General features: G+C 31.0%; 3 protein-coding genes across 5 annotated transcripts in view; 2 read left to right on the top strand and 1 right to left on the bottom strand.

Moving 5' to 3' along the window:
• LOC146999175 (uncharacterized) overlaps positions 1-12,449 on the top strand; it is a 29,310-nt gene extending 16,861 nt beyond the window's left edge. The window contains exon 3 of the mRNA XM_085811940.1: positions 11,042-12,449. Within this exon, the coding sequence (XP_085668066.1) occupies positions 11,042-12,449 (1,408 nt within the window). The remainder of the gene's footprint in view (positions 1-11,041) is intronic.
• A 79-nt stretch (positions 12,450-12,528) lies between these two features.
• On the top strand, positions 12,529-14,724 carry LOC146999174 (uncharacterized). The gene has a single exon (XM_085818356.1). The coding sequence runs from the start codon at positions 12,529-12,531 to the stop codon at positions 13,756-13,758; it is 1,230 nt and encodes a 409-aa protein (XP_085674482.1). The 3' UTR covers positions 13,759-14,724.
• LOC118189532 (complement C2-like) overlaps positions 13,752-20,584 on the bottom strand; it is a 105,746-nt gene continuing 98,913 nt past the window's right edge. For 2 of the 3 annotated variants that reach the window (XM_035360158.2, XM_085818345.1), the window contains exon 12: positions 13,752-19,170. In XM_035360158.2, the coding sequence (XP_035216049.2) occupies positions 18,972-19,170 (199 nt within the window). In that variant the 3' untranslated portion in view covers positions 13,752-18,971. The remainder of the gene's footprint in view (positions 19,171-20,584) is intronic. The other variant, XM_085818349.1, reaches the window with a different exon arrangement.

Genomic DNA, 20,584 nt, shown 5'->3' with positions numbered 1-20,584 from the left:
TAAATCTTTACTATCACTTCTTATTTTCTACTTCCGGCAGAATTAAAAGCTTTAACTTATTTATGCAAATTTGTTTTGCTAACGCCAAGTACTTACGTTGTGGTTTTTTGCCAAGCAAGAGAGAGGAAGGAGTTATTAGAAGCAGGCCGCTTGCCATAGTAGTTTTACTCGGTTGCTGGTTGCCTTCAAGGTCAGAGGTTTAATCCTCTTGATAATTTTAAACGTATCGTAGTTTTAGCAGCTCTCTGTACTACATACGGATTTTGTTAAATAACGTCCAATCTTAAAGTTAGGCACTTGTATATTAATCCAAAGTTAGTTTTAGTTAGAGTTTTAATTAGTAGTTTTATATTTTTACATTCAGACCACAAGTGGTTGGTCTCTGTATTCCGAAGTTCCGGAAATCTCTGTAAAGATAGAATAATAAAGGGTTTCGTATACCCTTCCTGTGTGTATTGTCTACTTCACAATTTATTTAACATAGCTTAAGTAAGCTCCCTGTTCCAAGTCAGGACAGTTCATGTTTCCAAGGCAAGTAAAGAGGAACACAAGTCCTGATAACGTTACTGCGACATTGACGTCGTCACAAAGCGACACGTTTGCAATGTTCCAGCCACGTGCCGTGCTGTTGGGGTTGTCACTCCATGGATCTTGATTAGCCGATTTTGATGTAATTTGCCGTGCGACTGGATTAAGCAGCTCGTATTTCGCTTCGACAGTGGAACAATATCGGCAGTTTTCTGGTCAAGATCTTCTAGACAGGGTGTCGGTGTTTCTATGTGATGATCCCTTCCGATGACGGATAGGGATGTCATATTTCTGAAGTCTCTGTATCTTCCTGGTAATTTGCCTTTAGGATTCTTGAAATTTAAAAGCCAGGTCAACAAAGCATGATCCGTGCCAAGTAGAAATTTTCTGCCATAGAGATAATAATGGAAATATTGTGCGGCTTTCACTATGGCGAGCAATTCTTTCCTGGTGACACAGCAATTCCTCTCCAGTTTTGATAGGCACTTGCTCCAGTAGACTATGAAACGTTCTTAACCGTTAATTTCTTGGGACAAAACAGCACCGACACTCTCATTGCTCGCAACCGTGTCGAGAATAAATGTTTGCTGAGCTGAGAATACGTCAGGATTGGAGTCGATGTTAAAGCTTAATTCAAGTTGTTAAATGTATCCTCACTATCTTTCGTCCTCAACTTTGTTTGTGTTCTGTTATTTTGTGAACGGGGCTTGCAACGGAAGAAAAGTCCTTTACAAATCTCCTATAGTAGGTGCAAAGCCCCAGGAAACTTCTTAGTTGATGAACATTTTCGGGAAGTCTCCAGTCCTTAACTCCTGATACTTTTTCTGAATCTGTATACACACCTTTGGCAGAGATAACATATCTAAGCTAAGTCACTTCCTGTCTGAACAATTTACATTTAGCAGGACTCAACTTTAGATTGGCTTCTTTCGGTTTCTGAAGCACCTTTATAAGATTACCTAGATGTTTTTCAAAACTCTTCCCGACGATGATGATGCCATCCAGGTATATCAGACAGGCTTCGTACGAAAAACCTTTCAAAACAACCTCCATGAGGTGTTCGAATGTTGCCGACGCATTACATAGTCCAAGCGGCATCATCTTGAATTGCCATAGTCTTTTTCCGGTAGTAAATGCCGTCTTTTTTCGGTCATCAGGATGTATCTTTACTTGCCAATACCCACTCTTTAAATCAAGTGTTGAAAACCACTTGCTTCCAGAAAGAATGTCCAGAATGTCGTCAATTCTAGGAAGACGGTGGCTATCTTTCTTCGTGACCTCATTCAATCGGTGATAGTCAACGCAAAATCTTGTTGAGCCGTCTTTCTTTCTGATGAGAACGATGGGAGATGCCCATGGACTTGCTGAAGGCTCGATGACACCGCCTTATTCCATATCCTTTAGAAGTTTTCCTACCTCTTCCTGTTTAGTAATCCGTAGACGTCTTGGATGTTGCTTGATTGGTGGATGATCACCGGTATCGATTTTATGTCGCGTCAAACTGGTTCGACCCATGCCAGAAGACGAGAAGGAGAAAACATATTGAATATCTTGAATGACACGTTCGGCAGCAATCCTCTCTTTATCGTTGCGCATTTTGCTGTTGCTCCGATGAAATGATCTTTGAAGACACGGATTCTGGAATGTTAATGTTTCGGGTATCAGATTGGGTTCTTATGTTCCTGTTAAGGTTTTTATGTCTTTATTTAATCTTCATGCAATAGTTGTACAATTATCAACAATTTAAAATTGTAAGTGGCAAGTTAAGCCTAACGATGGCGCCATTTGTTTACATTTGAAACGATTAGTAAAATAGTGAATTCAGTTGGTGCACTAACTTCAATGTCTTTTTGCGCAGTAGGATGTAAAGCTAATTTTCTATTTAATGCGTCGAAAATTTGTCTTCTGCATGCTGTCCGAATTGCTTGTTTTCTCGCAGAAACTCTAATTTTAATTGAAAACATCGTTTTTGACTGTATTTGGTGTTTTTGGTTTTTCTGTATTTGACAACATTTAATGAATATGCTTGGGCTTTCCATATCATGGTCAAACGTTGGCAACTTAACCTTTAATACATTTTAGTATGAATTAATTTTAAAAAGAAAAATTCAAATGCAAGTATTCAAACAGAAATGCTTCACAAATTTACATATTAAGCAAACATTCAAGAGAATACTATATATCTAGAGATATTATTTGTTGGTAATGTAATTTATGAGAACAGCCAGGAGAGGTATGCAATATCCATGAAAAACTTCCTACCAAGCCAAAGAGCGATAGTGAAATATAACATATAAGAAGGGGAAAAAATGTCTGAGTATGGAAAATATGAACAAGAAATGAATAGTTCTTCTGAAAAAATGTGCCGAATGGTATATGTCAGGAGGAAGAACCTTAACCAGTTTCAGGAATAGGGCCTGAAAAATAATGAAGTATTTTTAATCTTAATTTTTGTCTATAATGCATTATTTATACTAAAATATTCTGTTTGAAGACTATATTCTATACTTAGAAGGAATTTAATAAATCAGAATGATTTCATTTTCTGAAGATTCAGGTTCAGAAATATTACAACTCAAAAGAAAAAAGGTTAGAGCGAGAATGAAGTATACCGTAACCAATAAAAGTGGAGATTTTTCCCCCTAAAAAAATTAAAGTGAAAATTTTTCGACCTAAAAAAAATTAAAGTGAAAATTTTTCGACCTAAAAAAAATCTAAATGAATTTTTTTCGACTTTTTAAAATTAAAGTGTAACTTTTTCCCCCTTACATTTTAAAATTAACATGGGTTTTACCACAGACGAAATAACAGTGGCGATGTTTCGTCTTAAAAAATTAAAGAGAAATTTTTCCAACTCAGAAAAGCGAAGTGCTTCATTTGAGACCTAATGGAAACTGCAGTGAACATTTTTCGCCTTAAAAAAACAAACACATTCAGATATTATCATCAAGATATTCTACTCAGATATATTTTTCTGCTTTTCATGATATTACATTTTCAATGAAATTTGATTCATTGCCAAATAGTTAAATTTTTGTTATTTTTTTCCCATTCGAATGCATTTCGTGTCTCACATATGCTCATTACAACCAAGTTAAAAGTTAAGTGAATACTTCCTGAAATACTGTACATTTCATTCCGAAAAGTATCTTCATTTTGAATCCTCTAATGTTTTTTTTTCCAGCATTCCAAGTAAATTTTGTGCATAAAGTTTACAGTTTCGATGGAAGTTATTTGAAGATAAGTTATTTGAGGATGTTATCGTGTTTCCATAAACCTTTTGAAAACTTTGAGTATTACCAATTTTTAACGTTACGGCCACTGCAAATCATTGGATTTTCATATATTTTCTTATTTATCGTTTACAATGCCTCGTAAAGTCTTGAGAACAAATTTTTATTAATAGTTATATTATTTGATTTAATAACGTTTTGCACGTTTGGAAAATTTAACTTCAATAACGCTACCATGCTGAATCAGAAATTAAGAAAAGAACTGGAAATTGTATCTTAGTATACTATGGGAATAGAGACTGTTAACCCAGCTCATACGGAATATTTTCTCGAAGTTACGAAGAATCACTGACTTGCATTGTCATAGATTTTTCTCATGAAGTCTATTTCTTTCTTAAAAGAAGTTTATATAGTAATTTTATTAGAAACGTGTATAAGAAAATATCTGACATTCATGAGAAGCATCAGCGCTTTGATTTAAATTAGTATTAAAATAAGAATCATTGTTTTATAAATATGTTTGTCTTTGACTCAAAAGCTTCGAAATGAATAATTAATCGTACATAACTAATATATTGTATTGATGAACCAAAGTTATATTTTCTCTTACTACATTACATTTCAAGTGAACGTGTACTTTGCATCTTTGAATAAAATCTCAAAGGTTGAAACGAGTGTTTCATTACCAAATTTGTACTTTCCGACTTCATTCTACTGAAACGAAAACATTCATAAGTTATTGTGAAGAAAAATTTGTACATGTTGTACTTTTTGATTAATTTTTTATACCACTTGATTATCTTTGAAAATTTGTTTCCTAGTCTAGTGCTCTTACAAAAGTTAAGTAGAATTGTAGATTCTACGTAAGAGCGAAGATCAAAGGCCCACTTAGAGTTTCAGGAGATTGCTGGCATGTTTTCTTCGCTGGAACTACTTTATGGAAATCTTCCATGTAACTAGTTTTGTATAATTACCGTCCAGATTTTTGCAGAGTACTTGATCTACGTTACATCTCTTTTCAGTAAATTTACATTTTTATGCTATGTAATTCCAAAAATAAGCTTCGAATAGGATGAATATTTGCACATTCTACTGAATTGCCTAGATCTGAAGAATTTCTTTTACTTCCAGATTTTTACCTTATGTCTGCATAACCTGCATTTATTTCATTCGTGTTCTTATTATTGATAGGAAAAATTAAAGTTACATGAGAAATTTAGAATACTGAAGTTCATATGAATGTTGAATACTGGGAACAAATCCGGCATTCTGTCATAAATGAGTAATACTCTGAACAATGAAACTTTAAGAAAACATCAGTTTCATTCACGTGAATAAAATAAATGCATTTTCCAAAAACACATTCAAGAATCTATCACAAGTGTCAACGTAAATGATCTACAAATATATTTTTAAGTAATTAAATAACTTCTAAGCTGAAGATATACCAAGAGAAAAAGTATCGAGAATTCATTGGCATATATCAAAAGCAAAGATAAAATAGTTTCCAATAGCAAAGAGAAAACAGTTTCGAAGTGTTTAAAAGAGTACCGAAAGCACACTCTCTCAAAGCGTTTGCAAAAAGGCAACATCACAAATTCATAAATTTTATGAAACATGACATTATTTAAAAATTTTCGTTCTGATATAGGAAAATACTCATTAAATTATTAAATGTGGGTATTCTGTACGCGTTTTTAAAGAAATAAATGTATACATTTTTAGAGAAATTTAGCATTCTATTTTGGTAATAATACTGATAAGTTAGAAACTTTTTCTGTATTGAACAAATGTGTCTACGAAATTCTTTGCAAAAAGCAGATAGTTTATAATCATTTCGATACTTCATTAGAAACCAAGTATTATAGATGAAAAACAATTTAAAATTAACCAAGAGTACAGCGGAGTACATGTATAAACTATTTTGCTAACCAGTTATGAACGTTTAAGTAGGATATATCCAGAATCTTCAAATTTAGTAATGAAATATTCAGTTTGAAGTTGAGATTTTACTAAAGAAGTCTCTGTAATAGTAAAATGTTCGTTCAAATTGTGCTAACAGAAGGAAAAAATGTGCCTTTTTTATAATATTCGCATGATATGTAATAAAAATGAAAGCATGGCCCCTGTTCAGCAATGCAATGCAAGTTGTTAAGTAAGAAAAGGTTGTAAACTGAGTTTTTTGTCACATACGAAAGGCACTGAAAAAGCGAAAATTAGCAATATATTACCACTAGACTAGGAAACAAATTTTCAAAGATAATCAAGTGGTATAAAAAATTAATCAAAAAGTACAACGTGTACAAATTTTTCTTCACAATAACTTATGAATGTTTTCGTTTCAGTAGAATGAAGTCGGAAAGTACAAATTTGGTAATGAAACACTCTTTTCAACCTTTGAGATTTTATTCAAAGATGCAAAGTACACGTTCACTTGAAATGTAATGTAGTAAGAGAAAATATAACTTTGGTTCATCAATACAATATATTAGTTATGTACAATTAATTATTCATTTCGAAGCTTTTGAGTCAAAGAGAAACATATTTATAAAACAATGATTCTTATTTTAATACTAATTTAAATCAAAGCGCTGATGCTTCTCATGAATGTCAGATATTTTCTTAGACATGTTTCTAATGAAATTACTATATAAACTTCTTTTAAGAAAGAAATAGACTTCATGAGAAAAATCTATGACAATGCAAGTCAGTGATTCTTGGTAACTTCGAGAAAATATTCTGTATGAGCTGGGTTAACAGTCTCTATTCCCATAGTATACTAAGATACAATTTCCAGTTCTTTTCTTAATTTCTGATTCAGCATGGTAGCGTTATTGAAGTTAAATTTTCCAAACATGCAAAACGTTATTAAATCAAATAATATAACTATTTAATAAAAATTTGTTCTCAAGACTTTACGAGGCATTGTAAACGATAAATAAGAAAATATATGAAAATCCAATGATTTGCAGTGGCCGTAACGTTAAAAATTGGTAATACTCAAAGTTTTCAAAAGGTTTATGGAAACACGATAACATCCTCAAATAACTTATCTTCAAATAACTTCCATCGAAACTGTAAACTTTATGCACAAAATTTACTTGGAATGCTGGAAAAAAAACATTAGAGGATTCAAAATGAAGATACTTTCCGGAATGAAATGTACAGTATTTCAGGAAGTATTCACTTAACTTCTAACTTGGTTGTAATGAGCATATGTGAGACACGAAATGCATTCGAATTGAAAAAAATAACAAAAATTTAACTATTTGGCAATGAATCAAATTTCATTGGAAATGTAATGGCATGAAAAGCAGAAAAATATATCTGAGTAGAATATGTTGATGATAATATCTGAATCTGTTTGTTTTTTTAAGGCGAAAAATGTTCACTGCAGTTTCCATTAGGGCTCAAATGAAGCACTTCGCTTTTCTGAGTTGGAAAAATTTCACTTTAATTTTTTAAGACGAAACATCGCCACTGTTATTTCGTCTGTGGTAAAACCCATGTTAATTTTAAAATGTAAGGGGGGAAAAGTTACACTTTAATTTTAAAAAGTCGAAAAAAATTCATTTAGATTTTTTTTAGGTCGAAAAATTTTCACTTTAATTTTTTTAGGGGGAAAAATCTCCACTTTTATTGGTTACGGTATACTTCATTCTCGCTCTAACCTTTTTTCTTTTGATTTGTAATATTTCTGAACCTGAATCTTCAGAAAACGAAATCATTCTGATTTATTAAATTCCTTCTAAGTATAGAATATAGTCTTCAAACAGAATATTTTAGTATAAATAAATGCATTATAGACAAAAATTAAGATTAAAAATACTTCATTATTTTTCAGGCCCTATTCCTGAAACTGGTTAAGGTTCTTCCTCCTGACATATACCATTCGGCACATTTTTTCAGAAGAACTATTCATTTCTTGTTCATATTTTCCATACTCAGACATTTTTTCCCCTTCTTATATGTTATATTTCACTATCGCTCTTTGGCTTGGTAGGAAGTTTTTTTCATGGATATTGCATACCTCTCCTGGCTGTTCTCATAAATTACATTACCAACAAATAATATCTCTAGATATATAGTATTCTCTTGAATGTTTGCTTAATATGTAAATTTGTGAAGCATTTCTGTTTGAATACTTGCATTTGAATTTTTCTTTTTAAAATTAATTCACACTAAAATGTATTAAAGGTTAAGTTACCAACGTTGGACCATGATATGGAGTTCATGTCAATATAATATGTTTTGTATGGTACTTATGCAAAAATGTTTGTCATATCTGTGAAAAATTAAATATCAGATGTACTCAAAGAGCTGTAAGAACTCTAAGTAAAGTAATGTCAGTTTGAAATGTGTATCTTCAATTAAAATGAATATATTGAAGTTACGTTGTATTGTTATTTGGAAATTCATGTCAATATTCCCTGTTATGTAGGATTTTATTTGCTATGTATCATAACTTAAATCATTCTCAAAAAGCTGTAAGAGTTCAGTGTTTGTCAATTTGAAACGCATATCTTAAGTTAGAAGGAATATATTAAAAAGCTTTGAGACTCGTAAAAATAATGATCGAATATATATATATATGTATATATATATATATTCCTAGCTGAGAAATTTTTATATTCTAAGTTGGGAAAAAGATGACAAAGTTTCACTTCCGTGACTTAATGTTAATTCCATAATTCCATGTCCAAACATCCTTTCTTTTTAGATTTTTTACACAAATATGGCTCTATAGTGAATTTAAAATATTACATTACAATGTGGATATTCTTCTCTGTAGTTAAAAATTCTGTAGCTTGTTAAAAAATAATATCTGTGTTAAATTCAAATATAGCAGTGTTTATGAAGCTCTGCGGTAAATGGTGAGATCACATTAAGAATCCGGGTGAAGTTTTCCCATGATAGAAATCAAAATTTAATGTATGTTCGGTGATTTAAATACAATGTGTACAAGAAAATCCAAGATATTTTTTGTAAAATATTTCAAAGAGTCAATTTCTGTTAGTAATATATCTGAAACATCCTACTCAAGTAAAAGGAGTGTTCTGAATATATTCATGTAAATGTCTGTAATGTAAAATAATAGGAAATGAAATGCTGTTGGTACGTATTAAAGTGGGGTAGACAATAATAAGAAATGTCATATTGTTTCTTATGTATTTGAACTAAACTGGCTAGAGATGTCCATATATTAGTTCAAGTAGATTTTATGTTGTGAAAATTTATTTTTTCTGAATTAGAAGGTTTAATTCAGTAGTCAGTAGATCTTTAAAAAATCCGTATAAGACTATTTATTTTTAGGAAAAAAAAGAATCAGAAATATTAACAGGGATATGTTTTAAAAACATGATAAAGGTTAAATGTAAGGCAAAATGTCTAAATGGAAAATAGAAAGTTAAAAATTTACATTTGTTTGACACATTTCATGAATCCTTTGAACAAAAATGGGATGTGTTAAAGAGAATCCGCGACGTTTTTGTATAGTGCTTCAAAAAGTTAGTATAATACGTTAGAAGAGAAAGTTAGAAGTATCACCCGTTAAGTGTTAGTAGTATAGTATAATACATTAGGAGAGAAAGTTTTGTATATCTTTAGTATTAGTAGCGTAAAAAAACTAATAAGAAATATAATATGCTAAGTAAGCTATATGGAAGCAACATCGTACTTATTGGTTTAAATTTACAGAAAATATTATCCATGAAAGCCTCTAGAGGGGAAATTATATGCGTGTAAGTTCCAGCTTAAATTTCATAGACAGAGAAATATATATGTACCTTTACGCTTCGAGAAATGGTGGTGTAACATCAATAAGTATTTCAAACATTAGGAAAAACCTTAAGAGGAAAATAAAAGAAAGAAAAAAGAAACGAGAGAAGAAAATTCTTCAAAGAATTAAAAAAATACTTTTATATAAAAGAAAATTTAAAAATTACTTCTTGAAGTAAAATATAGGAAAAAAGATCAGGTTCGTAAAATAGAAAGAAAAAATCGTATGAAAATAAGTACAGCTTTTGTAAAACAAATAAAGTGAAAAATGTAAAACACGGAAAGGAATGATTAAACTGAAAGGGAAAAAACCTTTTGTAAAATAAAAAGAGAAAAAAAAAATAAAATTGTGAAAACGTATTACTTTTATAAAATCTATTACTTTTGCAAGTTAAACGTAGAGCAAAAGAATGTAAAACCTAAAAATGTGGAAAAAAAGAAAATCTTATGTTTGTATATAAAAAATATGGCGTGAAAATTAATACATTTAATTTAACTGCGAGAAGAAACGAAAAATACGTAAATTATATTTGTAAGATAAAGAAATGAGAAATTAAAAATATCTTAACCTAAAATACAAACAAAATAAATTTAAAGTTATGAATTCATTCATTATTGAGGATGTACAAAGGTCTGAGCAAGTTGGAACAGAATTACCTATGTGCAATCCATCAGCCTCATGCTGGTTTCCGCTGCACAAAGATGAACAAAGAGGATAGATACAATCGGATAGATAAGATCAAATAATATGATTCATGAGATAAAAGCACGGCTTTGTGTTATCGTCCAGGTTTCCCATGCCATAGATGGACAAATAATTGAAATTTACATGTACATAGATGAACTTTTTTCATTAAATATATTAATTATTAAGTCAAATAGTATAATCAATTAAAAATAATGGTTAATAACTTGTTCAGGATCCACGAGAACCAATCAAAAGCGCTATGGGTAAGACTACTGCCCTCTAGCGGTGATTGCTGAACTAAATAGAATGTTCTAGAAATTCTAACATGTATCTGCACGTTGCAATCAGGTTGCGGATTTAGTATGACATCAGTGCAGCAGGGAGTTCTGCGTCGATTGATAAGCGCGGACATGAAACCAGATTACAACATAAACAGGATAAAACTTGCGGCTGACGTAGCAATAGCAAGATAATCCGAGCTGATAAAGCGTGATGACGTCACGAACAGGATGCAACACATCCGTGCTTGAGCATGGCCAACTACAGGATCGGCCACGGAAGCTCAGAAGTCATGTGATCTGACGTCACGAACTCCGTCTGAGGAAAGAACGTTTGAGTGTAAGAATGGATGTGTGCCGTTGGAGTAGCGTAAATATTTAGTGTTTCTCGTTAATAACGAACATTTTAAACCGTTTTATTTTATATTATTTATAATGCCAGATCGATGCTGTGTCCCAGGATGCCAGTCAAATTATGACAAAGCTGGAACGTACGCTTCTGTTTTTAAATTTCCAAAAGACGTTGAAAAGTAAAGTATATGGTGCAAGAAGATTCCACGAAGAAACTGGTCGCCATCTGCAAGAAGTGTTGTGTGTGAAAAACATTTTATTCAATCGGATATTATAAGAATTGACGAAATATCAGACAGAGATGGTACTATCTTAAAAGTGCCAAGAAAATGTCCAAAACTGAAGGAAGATGCTTATCCCTCTATATTTCCTAATTGCCCAAAATACCTGACGGAAAACAAACCTACTCCAAGAACAAATAGATTCGAAAAACTTGCAAAATCAGATGAAATTGCATTTCAGCAATTTTTAGATAAAGACCGAATCAAAAGTTTTATTGATTTTTGTGAACAATTGGATCTACAGGTAAATTCGTTCAATTTAATTTCAAAACCAATTGTAATAAAAAACAGTGATCATGTATTTTTAATTAATTTAAATTTATTGTCAGCACCAAGGGTACTTTCAAGCATAAAAATCAATAATGATATGAGTTTAAATGTTTTTCTTGGTGATATTTCTGTTCCTGTATCTCACTTCAAAATTATTCTAAATAACCCAGATAATCTTTTACGATGGAGTGAACTGGAAAATATTTTAAGTTTCGTTAAAAATATGCAGAAAGATGACTTAAATGAAGTGCTTCCTAGTGAAAAAGAAAAGTCTGCGTATCATTGGAAAAAATGCATTTCTCCTGATGAAGATGTGTATGACAATAAAAAATTCATATTAGAGCAAATGAACTTGTGTGATAAATCTAAAATGGCTCGAAGGTACAGCAGTGAACTTTTAATTTTTGCATATTCTTTATACATGAAGTCCTCATCATGTTATTCTTCGTTGTACGACAGCGGTTTATTGTCAATGCCATCAACCGATCATTTAGGTAAAATTACAAGCATTCTGAATCTCGACAATTCGTTACAAAATGAGAATACAAAAAAATACATGAGTGAAAAATTCAACAAATTGAACGATGAAAATAGAATTGTAAATCTACTAATTGATGAAATCTATGTAAAGAAATCAATCGCTTATAAAGGGAAATCAATATCAGATTTTGCAGAAAATAAATCCGATACTGAAGCTACAACTGTACAAGCTTTCATGATAAGCTCTATTTATTCATCTTATAAAGAAACTGTTGCCTTAGTTCCTGTTAATAATATGAATGCAGATTATTTATGCTGCCTGACCCGCAAAGCTCTTCATATTCTGAATGAAGCAGGATTTTCAGTTGTTTCGATGATTTCTGATAACAACAGAATAAACAGGAACATGTTTCAGAAGTTAGGTCATAAACAAATGTCAACTCATGTCTGCAACCCTGCAAATAACGAGAAAAAATTATTCTTACTTTTTGATTCAGTACACCTTTTGAAATCAATAAAAAATAATTGGATTAATCAGTTAGACACCCAAAAAACATTTTGATGATCCATCAAAATGTATAATTCCTAAATTTTTGCATCTAAGGAATATATATCATAAGGAGAAGACCTCAATTGTGAAAATGGGCCATAAACTTTCATTCAAAAGTTTATATCCTTCAAGTTTAGAAAAACAAAATGTGAAGTTTGCTGTAAATATTTTTCATGAGAGTAATGATGCTGCTCTTCAATTATTGGGAAAGAAACACTGCATTGATAATTGGCAGGATACGGTAAAATTTTTGCAAATTATCAGAAAATGGTGGAACATTATGAATGTGAGCCACCTAAACAAAAGCCTTTATATAAAATGTGAAGACAGCAAAGCATTTACTGCACCTGATGATAAAAGATTTAGGTTTTTGGAAAAATTCTGTTGTTGGCTTGAGCAGTGGAAAAACATGAAGCAACAGTCTCGTTGTGGGTGTTTAAGCGAGGAAACTTATTTTGCTCTTTATCAGACAACAAATGCAATCATCGATGTAATTAAAGAGCTTTTAGTAAATAGCTCAAAATTTATTTTAACTTCCAAATTTCAGACTGATAAATTGGAATACAGATTTTCGCAATATCATCAGATGTCTGGAGGAAATTACCATGTTTCAGTTCAGCAAATGCTGGAGTCTGAAAAAAAAATTAAATTGAAGTCCATTCTTCATCTTCATTCTAATTCATATGGTAACATCTCTTTAAAACAGTTTGTTACAGAATTTTCAGACATTAAAGAAATGAGTAAAGATGTTGATCTTACACCTTTTAATGAAATTATTTGCAATGGTGTAGAATTGGCTGCAGTTTCGGACACTGATGCAGAAGTTCTCACATACATTGCTGGTTACTGCACAAGAAATATTAAAACTAACTGCAGTGCTTGGATAGATTTCTGCGTCTTGGACAAAGAATTATTAGTCGAAACTTGTGATGGTACATTAGCGGAAACAAATTATGCATATATTGATATTGTAAATCGAGGAGGTTTAAAATACCCGACAGAAAATATGGTGTTGTTGATATCAACTGTATATTTACTTTTCCAAACTATTATATCTGAAAAATATGAGAAGCATTTTATCCACAACAATGGAAAACAACACCAGCTTCTTACAAAAATAACTGAGGCTCATCTCAAAATGAATGATGTAGTGTGTTTTAGTGAGAGATGCTGTGAATGTCATTTGCCATATGAAATAATAATCATGAGTGTCGTCAAGACTTTTCTTAATATTTGTTTGAACAATTATGTAAAAAACATTTCTTTAAAGTCCCTTGAAAGAAATGAGGAAAGAAAACTGAAAAAGTTCAAGAATCGGTGAAAAGCAATTTTTATTATCATAGCAATTTATAATCAATATTTAAGAATTATTTTACCATCTTGTTATTTGTCTTATAAAATAAAACATCATAATTCAAATAAAAAATCAGGGTATTTAAGGGCATCACAAGGAAAAAGTACTTAATTGCAGATGTTTGCTTAAACCCTTTTCAAATTTATTTATCTAACTTTAAAATAATTGTTATTGCCAACTTAATCATATATATAATTATCATATAATCCTTATGTTTAAAACACTTTTCACTACTCCAAAGAGTCCTTTTGTTACAACTTTATGGTAGTAAAATCTCCCAAAATAGTATATTTGTAGGTTAAAATGTTTATTAATAAGAATTTTATTTATTTGCATAAGAGTGAAGTAAAAAATGATTGCTTACTTATTTATATTCATTAAGATGTATTTCTAATATAGGTAATAAGAACTTTTGAAGGTTAATAGAATTAACGTAAAAAAATTGTTTTGCGATTCTGGTAAAATTTGGATATTTAAGGCCTTTGTTGTAAAACACTGCTGCAGATATTCTCTTAAATTAATTAGGTTATTTTCATGCTGTGTGTGTTATATTTAAATGTATGATTTATGTGAATTCAATCATAAATTTTATGAGTGTTTCATGGTTTTTGCTGTACTGAAGAAAATGCTTTGTAAATTGGTTATTGGAATTAACATTCTTTAAAGTAGTGTGCTTATTGTTAAGATTCTGAAAATAAAAAAGGCTTACTATGCTTCTTATTTATAAACATAATAGTATATTTCTAATGTAGGTAATAATAGAATTATCATAAAAAAGTGTTTTATGATTCTGAAAAAATTGGTATAAAAGGCATTTAAAGACGCTGCTAATGGTTAGTTACTTAAATCAAACAGGTCCTTTTAAAATTGTATTGTGCTATGTTCAAATGGAAGATTTATGTGAATTTAATAATAAATTTGATTCTGATTTGATGAGTGTTTCATGGTTTTTGCTGTATTGGAAGAAAATCTTTTGGAAATTTTTTAATGCCATTCATGCTGTTTCAAATAATGTAGTTATTGTTAAAATTTGGTCTATATGAGTCTAATCATAACAATTACAGTTCTGAAAATAAATTCAGAAAACTAATATTCTCCTTATTTATGATCATGATGGTATATTTTTGACATAGGTAATAAGATACTTTGGATGTAAATAGAATTATTATAAAATGTTTTTTATGATTTTTGTAAAATTTCGATATTTAATCCCTTTATAGCATTTAAAACAATGATGTGGTTATTTGTTTAAATCAACAAAGTTCTTTTCAAATATATTTTACATGTTTAAGTATATGATTTATGTAAATTTTATCACAGTTTCAATCTGATATATTCTGGGAGTTCTGTAGTTTCGTTTTGGATATTCATTAATGGCATTAAGTTTAGTTTATGTGAATCTACCCTTGCATATTGTTTCTGAAAAGGACATCAGAAAAGAAAATACCTACCTATTTATAATTTTCTAACCTAGATGCTTGTATGTTACGAATGTGTGTATAGGTAATGTAAAAAATGTTTGTGTTTGTGGTAAATGTTGGATGTTTGAAATTTTTGCCTTGAAATTGTTTCAAACCATAAAAATAATGTTGGGGTTTCTGATTTAAATTAGATTATTTTAAAACTCAGTGTTTAATATTAAAATGTTTGGTTTATATGAGTGTTGTCGTATAATTTAATTGTTTTATGCTGTTGGCAGCATTTAAAATATAGTTACATATCAAAGGCATGAGAATATCTTCAGGCAGTGTGTCTAACATTCAGATGTTTGGCTTAAGTTTGTTTATTGGAAAATGAAACTAGGAAATTGATTACTTGCTTATTTTTTATTATGAAGGTAAATTACTTATATAATAATAGCATGCTATAACTAAAACTAAGTAAAAAACATTTTATTATAAAATCAATGTATCTGAAGCTGAAAGATAATTTTTTTTTTCCCGTTGTGTAATTTATTATACACTTTCCTTTATATCATTTAATTATTTATTTTTTTTTTTTTTTTCTGAATTCTTATATTTCCTAATTTTTAAACTCTTCCAATACTATTATGAAATTCTTCTGCAAGATAATTGATCTTTTGATTAAAATAAAAAATTCTCCTTTTTATTTGTGTTTTGTTAATTTGTGAAATTTTCTTGCTCCATGAAAGGATCATTTCTGTGCATGTTATGCAAAGCTCATTTAAGAACATATTATTACAAATAATTTTTTTAATTATTTTTTAATATTTAATCATTTGAAAATATAAATTTATAAATGATGAAAGCATACATGAAGGAGTGCGCGATATTTAATTAATCACACTATGTAAGAGAAACTTCTACGAAAGTCGATAAATATGTATTTACACTATTTGGTCAATTATTTTTTGCATTTTAAATTGTAATTTTTTTTAATTTTCTAAATTAGGCATAAATAATATGATCCCAAAGGTAAAATAACTGCATATTAGGTATATAAGGCATTTCAAATGTGATATAAGAAAGCATATTTTATTATGTTTTGCGACGATGGAAATTCGATCATCGGGTTGAAATCGTCGAATATAAACGGAGGTTGTGACGTCACGCCAGAGCTTCCGTGGCCGTTCCTGTAGTCGGCCATGGCTTGAGCCACAGGGTTGATGATGTAGCAACCCCACGTGCTCCTCTGTAAATCCCCCTCCGTGAGCACCTCAGCATCTCATGGCTCCAAAGTGACATTTTCTACCTACTCATCTGCCATAGAGTTACAAACTATAGTAGACTGTCAAGAAGATGAAGATTTGGAGACACTGAAAAGCAACCCAAACTTAAAAATCCTACAGATCCCCTATACCAGACAGCGACAAGAAAATTTACTATGATACTTCTACAAATTATAATCGACCATACATCCCTGCGAAATTTCAGCAGAAAATATTTTCGTCAGTCCATAATTTATCTCATCTTGGAATAAGATCTCCGATAAAATTGATAACACAACGTTTCATATGGTCCAATATGAATAAAGACTGCCAACTATGGACTAGAGCATGTTTATCCTGCCAAAGATCTAAAGTTCACAGACATACACATTCATCTTTGGGAGAATTCAAAGTACCTCTACACAGATTCCAGCATTTAAACATAGATCTGGTTGGTCCGCTACCTCCTTGTAAAGGATTCAAATATCTTCTAACCATCATCGATCGTTATACACGATGGATCGAAGCGGTGCCGTTAGAAGATCAATCAGCAGAATCTATTGCTAAAACTTTGATTTATACTTGGTTTTCACGCTTTGGAATTCCGAATTGCATAACAATTAGGTCGGCAGTTTGATAGCCAACTTTTTCTAACTTTAGGAAAATGTCTTGGTTTTCATACAAACACTACAACTGCGTACCATCCACAGGCAAATGACCTGATCGAAAGACAAAACCGAACTTTAAAAGCAAGCCTAAAATGTCATCTACTCGAATTAAAATCATAACTGGAAGCATTGCCTTTCATTCTTTTAGGCATAAGATCTGCCGTCAAGGAAGATTTATGTTGCTCATCCACAGAACTTGTATACGGAACCACTTTTGCATTACCAGGAGAATTCTTTTCAACAGTACTTCATATGAAACAGTCTGAATTTTCTCAAAACCTTAGCTAAGTCCTACCATCACCCATGGAAATAGAACAGTCTTTGTTTCTAAACATCTTTCCAACTGTTCTCACGTATTCCCATACAACAACATTAATAATTCTTCACTAGAGCCTGTTTATCTTGAACCGTATCCTGTAAGAGCAAGAAAGGATAAGTATTTCGATATTGCAATCCACGAAAAAGTTAAAAGAGTTTCAATAGACAGACTAAAGCTATGTTTCCTAGTGAAAAATTCTGATATTCATTTCCAAGACTCCCATTCCAAGAAAGCAGAACTTGGGAAAACACCTGCACTCAAGAACACTGAAGAAAATTCAGAAAATCAGCATGAAACCAAGACTACTAGAACTGACAGACATATGAAGTTCTCCAGTCACTTTAAAGACTATCTTCCATAATCGCTGTCACTAGGAAGGGGGTATGTAGCGTCGCTTCAGTTCCGTCAAGTTTCTAATCAAGTTTAGTTAAAGCCGAATGGCAACACCTTTTCTTGTCTCCACGAAAAACAAAGGTCGGTATTCTGTCATGCGATTTCATGTGCATGTAAAATGTAAGCACGTATTATGAAATAAGTATATTTAACGTTGTAAGATTGATTTTATTGGGGTCAGAGAAGTGTTATTTTCCTACATTTGCATATGAGACACTTCAGAGTGTTAAGTGTTGCATAGATTTTTATATCTTTTTTACTTCGTCATATCAATGTTTTTTTTTTTTATGAATAAGATAAGTCACACAAGATGAGCGTTTTTTTTTTTTTTTTTTTTTTTTTTTTTTGTCATGTCTGTAACTTTATTAACTTTTTTAACTTTCTTTACGTATTAAACATCACCACATAAAATCAACAGCACAAATCACAAAATATTTAAAAATAACCTATCTAGAATTCCCCATAGAGTGTTAGGTGTTCCCAATGATTTTTTTATTCGCTATTTTATTTCTTTAATATATGGTAATCACATTTGGCGGTAACGTTCTTTTATTTATGTTTCCTCGCTTTTTTTATATTTGATACAGTATTTCTTTTAAAATAGTATATGACGATAACATTTGGTGACAACATCCTTTTATTTGAAAACAGATACGGAGAAAAATGTGAGGATCGCAACTAATACCACATCTGGTGCTAAAAACAAAATTTTGAGGAACAACTGGATAGGGTTTTGTTGATTAAGGGTGAATTTAATTAAATTTGAATAAATCTCCAAACAACATTTGGACTGAAGGCAGGTAATCGTAACATGCTTTGAAATGATAAATATTTCACACAATTATTCAGTATTAAAAATTTTTATATATTTTTACTGTCGATTTATTATTGGTACGTTATGATTCATCAATGCTGCCATTTCATAGTTCAAAACTGATCAATTTTAATAAGCTGATCGTTCAATTCCTTCACGACTATATTTTGAGCTACATCTCTTTGATTTATGCAAAATATTAAACAGCATACTTTGTGCTCAATATTATAGGTTTTTAAACTTGTTTACTCTCAAATACAACAGTCGAGAATGCTGGAGATGGTAACTCAAATATTAGTCAAAGCTTTGAATCCTCTTCTAAGCCATATAGTGCTCCTGTTGACATTTATTTGTAACATCGTCTATCCATTTAACATACTGAGTGAGCTCTGCATATTGATTATGGCCTAGTTTACACTTTAATCGTTTGCTGAGGACGCCAAGGATATGATGAAGTTGTGTAGAGGGGTCGACTGCTATGATCGGCGATCCTAAGTCACCAATACATGTATCTGCCCTAGAAAGTAAAAAAAAAAAAAAAAAGTATGATTTCTATTTGGAAATACCCTAATATCTTCTTGTGAACAAATAAGCAAAATCGGTACGTGTCTTCGCTAGTGACCTTGGCCAGAAAGCCGATTCGACGCATTTCTGCTTTCGCGAGAAACAGACAGTTGCCGATCTGCGTATTCGCGAGCAACAAATGCTTAACGATTACACTGGGTTTTCGTAATTGCGTTCTCTTAATATGTTGGTTTTCTATTTAAAATACTCATTATGCTTACTATTTTCAAACTTCCATCTTCCCCCCTCAGAATAAAGCTGTAACTGACGTTTGAAATGTTAATTTTCGGGAATGTTTATATACGATTTTTTAATAAATTGCTAGCAAAATCGTATTAAATAAAATAATAAATAAAATTTTCCTGTTTGTTTATTTTTGCTACGGATTTTGTATTTAGTTAGCTATTTTTAGTAGAATTGTAATTAAAATTATTTTATTTCCCCGTGAAATGAAGCGCGTGACGTGTTTTAAGAGAAAGCTACGGAGAAAAAGTAAAAATACAAGAGCACGTGCATTTAACATTGAATAAAAGTTTATCTCCGTAACTGATATTTAATTTGAATAAATGTAATTGACTACAATGTTAACTGTAACCATTATTCTACTCTTTATGCTTTCGAGAAATTGCTAGAACTCTTTCGTGCGGCTTTTTTAAAAGTCTATAAAAGCCAGAGAGAGAACATCTCAGCTCAGTTGTTTACTTAGCTACTGCAATTTTGATATCGGATTAGCTTTCTCTGCGCTTTGAATTGTATTCTACTTAACGTTTTAGTAGTTTAAAATATAACTACTGTGTGATATTGTTGTATTGTAGGAATATCTATGAGGAAAAATTTCAGCATTTTGTTTTATTTCTTGTGATAAGAATAAATTTTATTTACGTTTCATCAGACTAGTGCATTCAATCTGTTACGAACTCGTAGGCACGCGACAATATGTTATCATTTTAAATAAATTGCTTACATAATTGTTTTAAATACGATATAAGTTTCGTTGAATTATGTTAGTGTTTTAATAAATTCCTAGAAAACCGGTATTAAATACTGTAATAATGAAAATTTAAACTGAAATCATTCTCTCTCTCTCTATATATATATACTATATACATCTGCATATACTATAAAGAAGAAAGTCTGTGTATTCGCTGATAAATCAGTCACTACTATAGCTATCGTCACCAAACTTTCTACAATTCTTTTCTGCGTCCTACAGAAGGTCGACGTCCACTTTTTCAAAAAAAAAAAAAAAAAAAAAAGTTAGCCCAAATCAGAGATTTTAGTTAAAACTCGGAAAAACGATAACTTTTGCCTTCCTTTTCCGAGCGTCAACAATCTCGCAAGCTGGAGATGAAAATATTCTTTATTTC

The sequence above is a fragment of the Stegodyphus dumicola genome, chromosome 1 (genome assembly GCF_044657685.1).
Source record: "Stegodyphus dumicola isolate Sdum_Otavi_A_Nest chromosome 1, ASM4465768v1".
In the NCBI taxonomy this organism is placed as follows: Eukaryota; Metazoa; Arthropoda; class Arachnida; order Araneae; family Eresidae; genus Stegodyphus; species Stegodyphus dumicola.
This window is presented reverse-complemented; position numbering and strand designations above follow the sequence as displayed.